Below are 13,484 nucleotides of genomic sequence, written 5' to 3'. Positions count from 1 at the left end.
CGCTCCGATCTTTAAATTATTTAATTAAAATTCTAATTATTAAATTTAGCAAGAGATGGCGCCTAACGCCTAACTCTAGTAGCAAATTAACTTTAATTATTAATATTACTATAGCCATTTGCTAGCCCGATAATTCGGCAGTTGCTGCATTGTATACAATGATAATTCATGGAATTTGAGCTTAGAAGAGTTAGAAGTCTTTATTGCTGCACTTTATTCTCAAGTAGTGTATGGTGCAAGATGTTTCTCGTTGAGAAATTTGTGGGATCATGAGTAGGATCCTCCCTTTTTCACTCAAACAAAACCAAAAAGTAGATTTTTAGAAATGCAATTTTGTTGATTTGAAATTAGGTTGACTCGTTTTGAAAAAAGCACAGATAACTTTGTTTAGCTTTTGATATTTTAAACAAGTTCATAGATAACTGCATCACATGCTTAGGAACAAAACAGACATGTAAAATATATCAAGACAATCTTCAAGAGTAAGCGAATAAAAATATTTTTCTTGAAAAAATTTTTTACTGTATAGACGTATCCATAATTAAAAACAAAAATTGATTAGAACGAAACGAGTTAAAAAAACATACATTTTATGATTAAAAAAAAAACCCAACCAAAAATGCAAAAGAAATGATAGAAGTCATTTGACAGCTACTAGGTATTGTAAGTAAGCTTAGTCCAGACACTCTAGTGTTAACATCAGCCAAAATATGTTACAAGCCTATAGTAAATGAAACATAGAATTATACCAAGAAGAATGAATATAAGACTTTGGTTTCCTTAATAAGCAGTAATACAAATTACATCAAATTACGGCACCAAGTTTTACAGACTAAGATATCAATATTGTGTTTATTGCAGGAGGAAAGGCAAAGAAAACTAGAAGAAAAAGCAGCAAAAGAGGCTGCAGCTGAGGTAATTGGAAAATGTAAAAAATTTAATTTTTTTATTTTTAATGTTGACATTTTTTTTTATTTTATAGGAGCGTCGAAAAGCTCTAGAAGCAAAACGCCAAACTCGATTATTGGAAATGCAAGAAAGGCGAAAACTTCGAGATTTGAAAATAGAACAGCAATTACAGGAAAAAGAAAAAGAAAGACAAGAACTTGCTAATCAAAAAGCAAGGTAAATTGCATATTATCTATGTAATTAATAATATTAATAATACTTAGTAGAGCCGACTTAAATAACACCAGTCTCATAAAAAAACATTCAAAACAGACCATATCAGGGCCTTAGAAACCCTCAAATTTACAAAGCAACCAAGTCGGGGAAATGTATAAATTTCAAGGATAGTAACATAATATCTTATGCGTGGTGTTATGCTTGTGAAGAGCATCCACATTGATAATTATATATTATTCCCTGGAGGATAGACCACATTAGATAGATAGATCATTAATATGGAGGGCTTCTGTCTAGTAAATTAATTCATAACCTATGCTCTTTATTACATAGTGTGAAAAATTAATTTTGTATTCAAAAACATTCTATATTCTTAACATTCCATATTTGGAAACCTGATGATCTTGGTAAAAAATCAAAAACATTAGTTCAGTAACTATATTCGTATCGTACCGGAAATTTAAAGGTTTTGGAAGAGATAATTATACATACCGGTATTTATTATTGAAAGCTGTATTTAATTCATAGTATATTTAGAAATAATTGCAAAGAGAGGTGTTATTTGATTGTTGTTTGATAATTATAATAATAATGAATAAAATTAGAATAACAAAAAAATTTTACAAATGTTTTAAGTTATTTCAATTTTCTGAAAGCCTTGTTAAACTAAAATATTCAAAGTAGTAATTTTCAAATAAATAGAATTGGAGACTTAACACATCATTCAATAAGTCTCCGGTCTAACTAAGAAAAACAAGTTTTTTCTTTTTAGAAATTCAACTTTATTCATCAACATACTCTCTTTCACGAGTGATACATTCACTCGTTAATATTATTAATATTAACTCTCCTTTAACTTTTCGATGCCTTTTTTTGTAGAACGATTTGTCTTTGCTCTCAAAATAGGCCTCAGTTTTGGCTATCACTTCTTCATTTGAGCCAAATTTCTTTTCCTGAAGCATCTTTTTAATGTCTGCAAAAAGCCTGTAGTCGCTGGGGGCCAGAGCTGGAGAGTACGGCGGGTGAGGAACCATTGTTTTCATCAACTTGTGACACGGGGCATTGTCTTGGTGGAACAGCACTTTTTTCTTTTGCATGTGAGGGCTTTTTTTTTTTTTTTATTTCTACACTTAATTGATCTAATAGTGCCATGTAATATTCACTATTGATAGTTTTACCTTTCTCAAGATAGTCGATGAACAAAATACCATGCGCATCCCGAAATACGGATGCCATAACCTTGCTCGCTGACTTTTTGAGTTTTTGGTCACTTTGGACGACTTTCATCGGCTGCTGTCCACTCAGCTGATGATCTTTTTGATTCAGGTGTGTAATAATGGATCCATGTTTCATCCATTGTCACATACCGATGCAAGAAATCCTTTTCATCTCGCTTGAACAGCTCCAAACAGCGCTCTGAATCGTTGATGCGTTGTTGTTTTTGGTCCGGTGTGAGAAAACGCAGCACCCACTTCGAAAGCAACTTACGCATGCTCAAATTGTCGTGTAAAATTGTAAAAACACTACCTTCTGATATCTTTAAGGTGTCAGCTATTTCACGCAACTTCACTTCACGGTCTTTCAAAACTATTTTGTGGACTTTTTTTATGTTTTCCGGAACAACTGCCGATTTTGGGTGACCAGGGTGTTCAGCATCATCGGTGTTTGTCCAACCGTGCTTAAATTCAGCATACCAGTCAATAACAGTTAATTTTCCTGGTGCAGAGTCTCCATAGTGCTTATCAAGCCATTGTTTGGCTTCAACAGTACTTTTCCCCATTAAAAAACAATGTTTAATCAGCACACAAAATTCTTTTTTATCCATTGTTTTGAAAATTAAAAAACTGGGGTCACTAAAACCAATGTAACTTGTAAAATAATTGTCAGAATATCATGAAATTTTGACACGTATCATTTGAAGGTTGGTACTATCCAGAAATCATATGGGTTTGTCAACAGTGTTGCCAGATCAGTGTCAAACTGGAGACTTATTGAGTGATATGTTATAAGATGTATAAAATTTTGATACGGTATTCGTAAATTCTTGACTCTGGGCTATGAAGTTTCATAGTTATGAGGACTGTTTGTCAAACGCTGCAGTGAATGATAATGACTTTCTGCCTACAGTAAATTTTTTAAAGACTATAGTAATTTTAATAGTATGAATGCTTTAAAAAGTTTTTTTTTAATATAGAGATAGAGAACAGAGATTGTCAGCTTTAAATGCAGCACAACAGGCAACGCTAGAGGAATTACAGAAGAAAATCCAGCAAAAGGTATCTTTCTTAATAATTTTTATTGACAATACATATATACTTTTAAAGTAATTTTCTGTTACAAAGTTTAAGTTCTCTTTTATGAATGGAATGTTTCAAATAGTGGATTGGTTAGATATGGAATGAAAAAGTAATTTACACTGTAATGACCATACAAAAAAATTTTTGGGTCAATTTAATCTTTTTCTTATATCAAATTAGAGACAAATGTGTATAACACATGGATAAAACATAAATTTTCTTTAAAATGTCCAAAAACATATTATTAAAAAAAAACACATACAGGAAAACACTCAACATCGATGTTTTTTTGTAGGATCTGACATCAGTTATCTTCATACAGCACTGAAATGTTTTTTCAATATCAGCCAAGTTCCATTTGTATTAATTGATGTGAGATTTTGAAATTTTAGAGAAAATATTCTAGAAAATTAATAGAAAATCTTTTAAAATTTAATATAATAATTTGAAATTTTTATCAAAGTTACACATCAAAGAGAACAAGGAACAAAAATTTCCTGTGCTGACAGTCAGTTCCTGAGAGAGATCTTTAGCTCCCACGACTAAAAGGCTGACTAAACCCAAAAGACTCATCATGACATCCGGTCAGATGATCTTAATATCTATTGGAAGAGAAAAATAGTATAAATAGAGGATACGCGCTAAACTCAGGGCACTTCAGCACCTCGGCACATCACTGTATCCTCCATAATGAAAAACTAGTGCCATACTTCCTCAGATTGAACGTCCGCCCAGAATACAGAAAATTTAGCAATCACATTATAAATGAGGTAATATATTTAGATTTGTAAACTCTCTCACTCTCTCTCTCTCACAAGTTAGGGTCTCGGTATTTTTTGATTTATCTCAATTATTTGTAATCGTTTTGCCTAGAAAAATTGTAATCCTGTTTTTTTTTTTCTTTTATCGTTTTAATAAATTTAAGTTTTATTTGTTTTATGTGGCCTATTTGATAACTCAACTCCTAGCCAATGTCCGGATAACTTACTCATGACCCTCCTACTCAAATTTATTTGATATTATATAAATCGTGAGTTAAACCACAATTAGAAATAATAGTTTAACTGGTGTCAGTCCTGACAAGATCACGATTTTCTCGAAACCTGATCTATATAAGCTTAATAAAGCCATCTTTCAACACAGTGAGTGAACCGAAAGTTCTGACAGGGTGAATGAATTTTGCTAGTTGTGTTACTAGGTCTCAGTAACAACCTCTGTATTCTAACAATTGACAAGTCCCAGTTTTCAATATATGCTGTGTGTATGTTTCTGTGTTGCTTACGAACTTGCCATAGGATAACAGTCAATGAGTAGTTGTTTCTTGCAGCCTTTGTGATTTCTACGACAGCCTTTTTGTTGTTCTGTAAGAATGTTGTGTTCATCAATATGATTGTATATTTTGTTTTCAATGCAAGAATATTGTAAAGCATTGAAAAACATGTAATTGGTCTGTACTGTGCATGGCCTTTAATGGTGTTTTTTGGTTTTATGTAGTGAGAAAATTTTGGCATTTCTTGTAGATTGTTGATAGTGAGTTAAATGTTTAGTTAGTTCCTAGTGCAGGGATGTGAATTTTTTGTACCAGAAATTGTGAATGTTGTCTACTCCAGGTGTTGTCCGGTTGTGTGCTTTCTGCATTGTGCGATGGATGTCTTGTGTATTTATTTTAATATAATGCATACTAGGTGTGACCTGCATGTCTTTGCTCTCTTCTTTGATCCAGTCTGCATCAGCATTGTGCTTGACAGCAGTAGATCAAACAGAAGACCAGTAATTTCTGGAGAGTTGTTATTCTGGCATGCTGTTGTGTTGGGAATCAGTACTGAATTAATTTTCCTGTAAAAGACTGTGTTTAATTGTGAATAATTTATTTTTTTGTTTCCATAAAGAGAAAATTTTGTATCGTTTGTCACTGTGCTTTGGCTGCAAGTATGTGTGTCAATGTATTCTGCAATGTGGACATTGTGTTGTTCGTTGTTGGTGTGTTTTAATTTTCTTGAAAAGTTTTTTAGTTGTTTCATTAATTTAGGTGGTGTTTTGTTATTAGTGTATTGTGTCAGCCTGCCTAGCTGCTGTCTAATATTGTGTATTTATTTCTATTCATCTTTGCCATGTAGGCTTCTGAAGGGTTTTTGTGTACTTCTGTCTGTGGATGCAGTTTTAGTCCATGATAGGTCACTACTGTGACAGCACCAGAATACACTAGTGTGTGGATGCTTGAGAGTATATAAATAGAATTAGTGCAATCTGGGAATAAATAAGTGTTCACACAGTATAGAGATTTCTCTACTAGTTTAGAAGTGCTGATTTTTGGATTGCATGACTGTTATTCAGGGTCAGTGCCTGTAAATTTAGTGAGTGCTTCTTGGAAAAGAAGAGAGATTCAGATTTAATTCATACTCTATTTCAGGTAGTGAAGAAGGGTTAATACTATCAGCATCAGTGAAAATAGTGGTTATAGGGGTAGTATTGTCAATGCATCCATCTTGATGATTCTGATGGGTAATGTAATCATTATTGTTGGGAGTATTTGGTTATTGGTGTAATTGTTCTGCACTTTGTTGTTTTTGTGTGTTCTAGTGTGTTCTAGTGTTGTTTGTGGTATAAGGATGTTATGTATAATTCTTGTTTGATCAACAATCCATTGTACAGTGACTGAGATTAGGATAATGTTGTGAAAAGAAGTGATGTAACTGTGTCTGTACAAATCCATCCAATGAACAAAGCGATAATACAAATACATCTTACTAACCTTGTATAGCATTGCAGGTAATACTTAGAATGTATCACTAACGTTTTCAACCCATTTCTAAAGTCTTCTTCAGATGTTCTACAAATTTTTTTTTTTGGTTCGATTCCGATTTTTAAACATTTCAATCTCCAATGCTTCTATCTTCGAATTTATTTTTTAAAACTTTCAAAATTTAAATCTCTGATGTAGCCGCTTCCATAGATCAAGTAAAAAGGTGAGCAGGTTGACAGATGGCGACCTTGATGATGGACCTTTAGTTTAGTTTATATCCGGATTCACCAACTAAATTTGCAATATCAAACTTAGTTGGTGCAATATTTGATGAATCCGGATATAAACTAAACTAAAGGTTCATCATCAAGGTCGCCATCTGTCAACCTGCTCACCTTTTGACTTGGTGTATGGAAGCGGCTACATCATGTCTGTCTCTATGTTTGTGATTTGTGCTTTTAGGGTAATTTCTATAAATATATATAAATTTTCTTATGTTCAGATTTATAAAACATAAATTTGTCCAGTCTGAAAGGTTTGTCATCAAGTCCGTCAATCTGTTCACATTTCTCTCATTTGATCTATGAAAGCAGATACAGCAAATTACGTTTGCTGTTTGTATGTTTGCGATCTGTGCTTTTGAGTTAGCTGAAGAGGGGCAAATGCCCGAAACGCGACCTGTAATTGGCGTCCTAACTAAATAAAGAGATGAATAATATGCATACTTACTTACTGAAGAAATCAATAAAATAAAAACTATTCAAGCTTCAGCACAAATTCTTTAATATTAAGAACATTTTCAAACGCATTAAGCGTCCATCATCAGTTACTTTCCTTAAATCAAATGTGAAATTCGAACAAAAATTACGTAAACTAAATTTTAAATAATCAGTTATACAGTAAAAATTAATAAAAGCGATAAATACAAAAAACTAATAAATGCAATAGATACAAAAATTACCGATAAGCTTAAAGTAAACAAAATAACCCAGGATTATCGTAATTTTACAATTATGCCAACCCATCACAAAAAGACTTCCAAGCGGTGGAAAGCCCATCAGCGTCCCTATAATTGATGCATTGCACGCTCTTCTGCACCCTGTGGATTTCCAATTTTTTCAAAAACTTTATTGCGTGTTTCGCTGATGGGCTTTCCCCCGCTTGGAAGTCTTTTTGTGACGGGTTGGCATAATTGTAAAATTATGATAATCCTGGGTTATTTTGTTTACTTTAAGCTTATCGGTAATTTTTGTATCTCTCATTTATTAGTTTTTTTGTATTTATCGCTTTTATTAATTTTTAATGTATAACCGATTATTTAAAATTTAGTTTACGTAATTTTTGTTCGAATTTCACATTTGATTTAAGGAAAGTAACTGATGATGGACGCTTAACCCTTTCCCGGCCAGGGTACCGATCTATCGTTACCCTAGTTGTTAAGCAAAATGGCCAGGGTAACGATTCATTGTTACCCTGTTAACAATTGATTTTTATAAAATTTATCGACAACAGATGTCGGCACTTGACGGCATCGTCTTGTTTATCGTCTGTTTTACATATTTTTGTCCAGGTGGTGTTTTGTTGACTTAAAAAATTTTAATTATCTGTTTTTTTTTCTTAATTTTTCATTTTCTGATAATTTTTTATTTTATTTTTAGCATATTCATGCAATAATATTACTATAATAAGTTCATTAATGCTATAATAAGTTTATTCAGCTATAATATGTTAATGCATTATAAATATTCAAGTTATGACCTTCAGTTCTGATATTTTATATATTTTTTTAATTTTTAATTTTTTTTTAAATTTAAAATATCAGCAAATGTTACATCTATTGCTACTGATAATCATATGTTTATTACAAAAATATATAATCTTGTTTTATATGAAATGAATAAAGTATATTAGTTGAATAGTTGATTAGTTGAATATTATTTGAAAGCAGAATAAAATTCAGATTTCGAACAAATGTTTGATATAATTTGCGATAATTTCACAACGAATACACATACATGTATAAATGTTATATCAAATTGTACAGAACAATATTCTATGTCGTTCTGGCTCAGTGACAATAAGAATGAAGTAACCAGACAATGTTAATTTTGACAAAAAGTTACAAATTTTCGAGTTTGAATGTCAGTTATCATATATTTTTTTTTTCTTATAAATTTTCCAAACTAACTTTATTGAAAAATGTCATATTTAAAACTAATTATATTGATAAATATATGTGATTTTTTTCATATGAATAAAATAATAATTTAATTTTTGGTAAATTTTTAAAATAATATTGCCTGATTCACCTATTTTGCCCTTGGCCGTTTTACAAATAAGGGGGCGTGGCAGACGGCAGGCTAAGGGTTAATGCGTTTGAAAATGTCCTTAATATTAAAGAATTTGTGTTGAAGCTTGAATGGTTTTTTATTTTATTTGATGAATAATATGCCAAGTGTTTTAAAAATGTCACTCCATTGTGTCAATATAAAACAACGTAAATTAAAACACGGTTTCACTGGAATAAGCCCTCTTGGTGTTCAGCCAGGAGCATGTGAATCTTCTGTTCTATTTTTCTGGTGGGCATGTTTGTTTTGTCCAAGATTGGTCTTAACTCTGTCCCTTGTATATGCATTTTGGCAGATAAACAAAAAAACAACTCAAAGTCCAATTAAATAAGATTCCAGAAAAGGATCCACAACAAGATACATCTCCCTACCATAAAACTATAACATATAAGCACCCTATGCAGTCCCTATATCAAGAAATTGGAGTTTACACTAATAAAAAAAATAGCCTACAGACGTAAGCCAGATACATTCAGCATGTTAAGAAATGAGAAGGATTGGGCAGAAAGCTAAAGAATGTCGGGAGTATATAAAATTCCACTAAGAGATAACAGATTTAATAGAGACCTCGTGTATGTCGGATCTACAAAATGATTGCTCAAACAATGCCTCCATGAGAAAAAACAGACGTTGAAAAAAGAAAATCAATACCGTTTTAGCAATGTATGCCAATGAAAATGGCATTACACCTAATCTACAACAAGCAGCAATGATTTGACAAACCCGGCATATAAACCAACTGCAAAATCTGGAGGCATTAGAAATTTTTAAAGCGGACTGCAAAAGTCTGTCAATCAATTTTAAAGAAGAAAAACAACTATTGAGAGCATGGCAGGCTATTTATGATGCAATGCTATAACAGACAGCGCAGGCACACATCTTTCGGAGATTTAAATTTTGAAATTTTTAAAAAATAAATTTGAAGATAGAAGCATTGGAGATTTGAATGTTTAAACATCGGAATCAAACCAAAAAAGTTTGTAGAACACCCGAAGAAGATCCTAGAAATGAGTAAAAAATGTTAGTGATAGGTTCTAAGTATTACCTGCAAAGCTATACAAGGTTAGTAAGACGTATTTGTTGTCTGTACACTGTTACGTCTGTTTTAGAGTTTTGTGATCGTGTAGTAAGTATGGATGATAAACTTCTTTATTTTCATCATCCATTTCATCCATTGGCGTGGTTTTCCAGTCTTTGTGGTCTGTGGATGCATTATCACAGAAAGACCAAGGCTAGATTGGTTCCTCACATCTGTTGAGGGCATTAAGGTATTCATGCTTGGGCCAGTGCTGCTTTTGCCACCGGTAACTGAAGGACACTATGGCCTATTTTTTGAATAAGCCTCTGCGTAAAGTTTAAAGCTGGTCAAGTGTCTCAAGGGCCACGAATACATAATTGTCCGTGGTTGGTGCAGGGAGTAATTGGTACATTTATATCTTCTAAATTAATTGGTTTGGGTAGTATAATTGGATATTCAGCTGCACAGTAAACAGGAGTTATAAGTTCAGATCTTAGTCTGTATTGATCTTATCTTCCAGAACATTTTAAATTAATTAATTTATTCCAATTATTAAATTTAATACAAGATATTTAATTGTCTACTATTAGTCCATATTTTGTATATTTAATTTGCAAAAATGTAGCTTTAATAATGAATTTGGCTTGATTATTTGATTAGTAAATATGAATTATAATTTAGGCTTTTTATTTATATAATCCCATATAAAATTTATAGGGTTTTAAATAAATTATGAAAATTTATCATGAAGTTAAAAATAAATAATGCATTACATTTATGTGACAATAAAAATTTTAAATTATAGCAAGAAGAAAGTGCTCGAAGACACGAAGAAAATATCGAACTAATTAGGCAGAAAGCTTTTGAGCTCAGTGTTAGGCATTACTCATCGAATGACGACGACGTGCCACGATTAGTACCGTACGAAACAAAAAAGATGTGTACTGTATGCAATGTACTGGTGAGTTCTTAAAAATACAATATGAATTCATACATAACTTTAATGTATATATGAGCTGTTTATTTTGAAAGTGGGGCAAGCAAATTTTATGTTATTGCTAGATATTTAATGGTTTGCATTTGAATGAGTTTAAAAATATTCATAAGCAGTAATAAACTTAATTTATGTTTTTTTTTGGTTTTTTTTCATGTAAATTTAATATACGATAATGACTATCCGTGTTAGGTGAAAAAAATCATGGTTTTGGTATGTGCCAATGGACTTGCCTCTCTTTCAAAAGCAATGATTTGTTGAAAAAGTTGATTTTATTTGAATGAAATATAGTTATAATAACAAAAAATTGAATATTTTATTTATTTACTTATTTATTTTATTTCAACATTTCATATTTCTTTCGAAAAGTTACAATAAAACAAAAAATAAAGTTAATTTTATAGGAAAAAGTGGATAAAATAAGAAAAAGTATTCAGTAATAAGTTGTGTGTGTATAATTATATTTCTTAGTTTAGATGGTGCAGATTTTTAAAGTATTTATGATAAATGGGTAGTACATTGGATAATAAAACCATCATATCTTTATATTTTTCTTTAGAGTGGACTTACATCACTTTCAAAATCAACTCACAATAAACATCGTTGACGATACAAATTACTAGTAACAAATTTATACTGATATTATAAGATATTTATTTTGAATTGATTAAAAACATAAATTTTATGTCAATTTGTAATAAGAATTATCTTTAACTATTTTTTTCACAAAATGGACCTGCCCCACTTTCAAAATCAATGGCTCATATGTTGTTTGAAATTCTTTTACACTTAAAAATTAGAGATACAGTAACACTTAGTTAAGAAGATTTTTAAGGAACCAGTTTAAAACATTGCTTAAACAGAAATGAGAATAATATTGATATAGAAAGAAAAGCTATATTATGCAACAATATAATATGACATGTTAACAGTGAATTAGATGTATACAATATCTATTTACTTAGATATTTGTCTAATGTAGCCCACTGAAGTGTAAAAAACAAGATACATTTTATGACTCCCACAAATGACACAAAATAGCATACTAAAATTTGTTGAAGACTTACAGTATTTATTCACATAATGTTTATCAAAACTTGCTTTTTGTTGAAAGCATAGTGCAATCATAAAGATGTAAGAAAATGCAGAATCCATGTTTAAAGTAGTCTAAAATCACACATGCAATGACACAAAATTTTATGCATTACTTTTCCGTGCAATTAAATGTATTAAATTTTTAATTAAATGATTAATATAAAATAATTTGTCACTAGGTGCCATCTCTTAACTAAATTAATAATTATAATTTAAATAAATTATCAAATAAATTTAGAACCTTCTGGAATAAAAGAACTGACTTGGGGCAGGGCTTGAACTCGCAACCTCCGCTTGCCATGTAGTGCGCTTGCCAGTTGTGCCACCCGGATCCCGAGCAAGTCTTTGCTTCCAGAGGTATATTAATTTAGATATACACTCAAACCTGTTTTTGTGCAGTATATAAATTTCAATCAGATTGGTATACCACACAAAAAAAAATTGCACAAAACAAATCGCACAAAAAAAGACTGCACAAAAACAGGTTTGAGTGTAACCTTACTTGGTTAAATACAGCACTCGCTGAGGACGACTCCTATGTCCACGGTCTATAAATTCCGCACTGTCATCTGTCTGTTGTCTGTCTTTCCTTAATCTCAAGAATGGAGTTAGGTAGATGAAAGAAGAGACCAGATGTGGAAACCTTAGGGACGTGAGATCCCAATTAACTACAGTGGGTAATTGGTTAACAAACAGTTCGCACTGAAAACAATCGGATAATGAACAGTTTTGTGAAAGTTTTTTATGTTTGGACAACGAACACTTCACAGAACAAACAGAAAAAAAAAGCAATGTAAAACACTGAATACCGATTGGTCTTTCCTTGTCTCCAGATGACAATTCAAAACCTTTCAGAGCTCTGAAGACGTCAACATCGATGTCAACCCGATACCGATCGGATATTATTCCTCCGGATTTTGAAACTCTCCCTTGTAATTCCAGCTTTTTGTTTACCTTTCTGACAAATAATTTTTTATGGTCTTTGTGAGACTGTCAGGTGGGTCCCTATTAAGTTTTGCATCAGTTTTTATTTACGAAAGGTGAGAGTTTAACCGTCCCATCAGATATTTGTTAACATTTTGATACCAAATTTCAAATTTCATCTGGGCCTTGTATTTAAATAATTTTTTTGTGTGCTAGTTGATTTCTGTTCTCTGAATTTTTGTAAGTGCTTTCCTGAACTTTTTATTTAAAAAAGAAACTGAAAATATTATGAAACCTAAAAATAGTGCAGTGTCAAGAACTATGCTCAGCATAGAAACCAAGCAAGAGTTAATAGGCTTTGGGATTTCTACAATTACAATGGTATTAAATACTTCCAAAAAATCCCAAAAAAGAGAGAAAAGCAATCAACATTAGACAGATTCTTTAACCACCACAAACAGAAAGACATGACTAATAAAAATGCAAGACTGTATATATGTATTTTTATTATTATATATAAATAAACATAGTAAGAAAATATATATTTTTATATTTTTTGGGGTCTCCAGAATGAATTAATCAAATTCCCATAAAAACCTATGGTAAATTGATGGCAAACGTATTGATAGCAATTCGGATAGCAAAGAAAGTCTTGAAACGGATTATGTTCGTTAACCAATCACCCACTGTATATATGAACTTCCGATGCTAACTGGAAGTCACATTATTTCAATTCAAAAATTTTCACGTGAAAGGTGTTAGATAGTTGCGAGACAATAGAGTTGTGCTGTTCATTGATAGATGACTGGCATGACTCTATTATTAATGATGTACAGGGCAATGCACTACTAATTTGAAGATAGCATATATTTTAAATAAAATTAATTAAAAATTGCAGCCCAGCATTGTGATCATGTCACAAATAATTACTCATTAACTG

The 13,484-nt window shown here is 31.5% G+C and overlaps 2 protein-coding genes across 4 annotated transcripts in view; one reads left to right on the top strand and one right to left on the bottom strand.

Moving 5' to 3' along the window:
* ssp3 (short spindle 3) overlaps positions 1-13,484 on the top strand; it is a 158,785-nt gene that overhangs the window by 85,176 nt on the left and 60,125 nt on the right. For all 3 annotated transcript variants that reach the window (XR_010883102.1, XM_067289124.1, XM_067289125.1), the window contains exons 12-15: positions 862-915; positions 983-1,125; positions 3,320-3,401; positions 10,337-10,492. Coding sequence is in view for 2 of the 3 variants with exons in the window: in XM_067289124.1 (XP_067145225.1) it covers positions 862-915; positions 983-1,125; positions 3,320-3,401; positions 10,337-10,492 (435 nt within the window). In the remaining variant the exon portion in view is untranslated. The remainder of the gene's footprint in view (positions 1-861; positions 916-982; positions 1,126-3,319; positions 3,402-10,336; positions 10,493-13,484) is intronic.
* Positions 1,908-2,950, bottom strand: LOC136990763 (protein GVQW3-like). Its single transcript, XM_067289199.1, has 2 exons — positions 2,505-2,950; positions 1,908-2,130 (listed from the first exon to the last, which is right to left on the bottom strand). Exons 1-2 carry the CDS (start codon positions 2,948-2,950, stop codon positions 1,908-1,910), a joined length of 669 nt encoding a protein of 222 aa, XP_067145300.1.

The sequence above is a fragment of the Centruroides vittatus genome, unplaced genomic scaffold (genome assembly GCF_030686945.1).
Source record: "Centruroides vittatus isolate TY-2023 unplaced genomic scaffold, ASM3068694v2 contig_134, whole genome shotgun sequence".
Classification (NCBI taxonomy): domain Eukaryota; kingdom Metazoa; phylum Arthropoda; class Arachnida; order Scorpiones; family Buthidae; genus Centruroides; species Centruroides vittatus.
The sequence above is the reverse complement of the archived record's forward strand: the minus strand, read 5'-3'. Positions and strand labels throughout refer to the sequence as shown.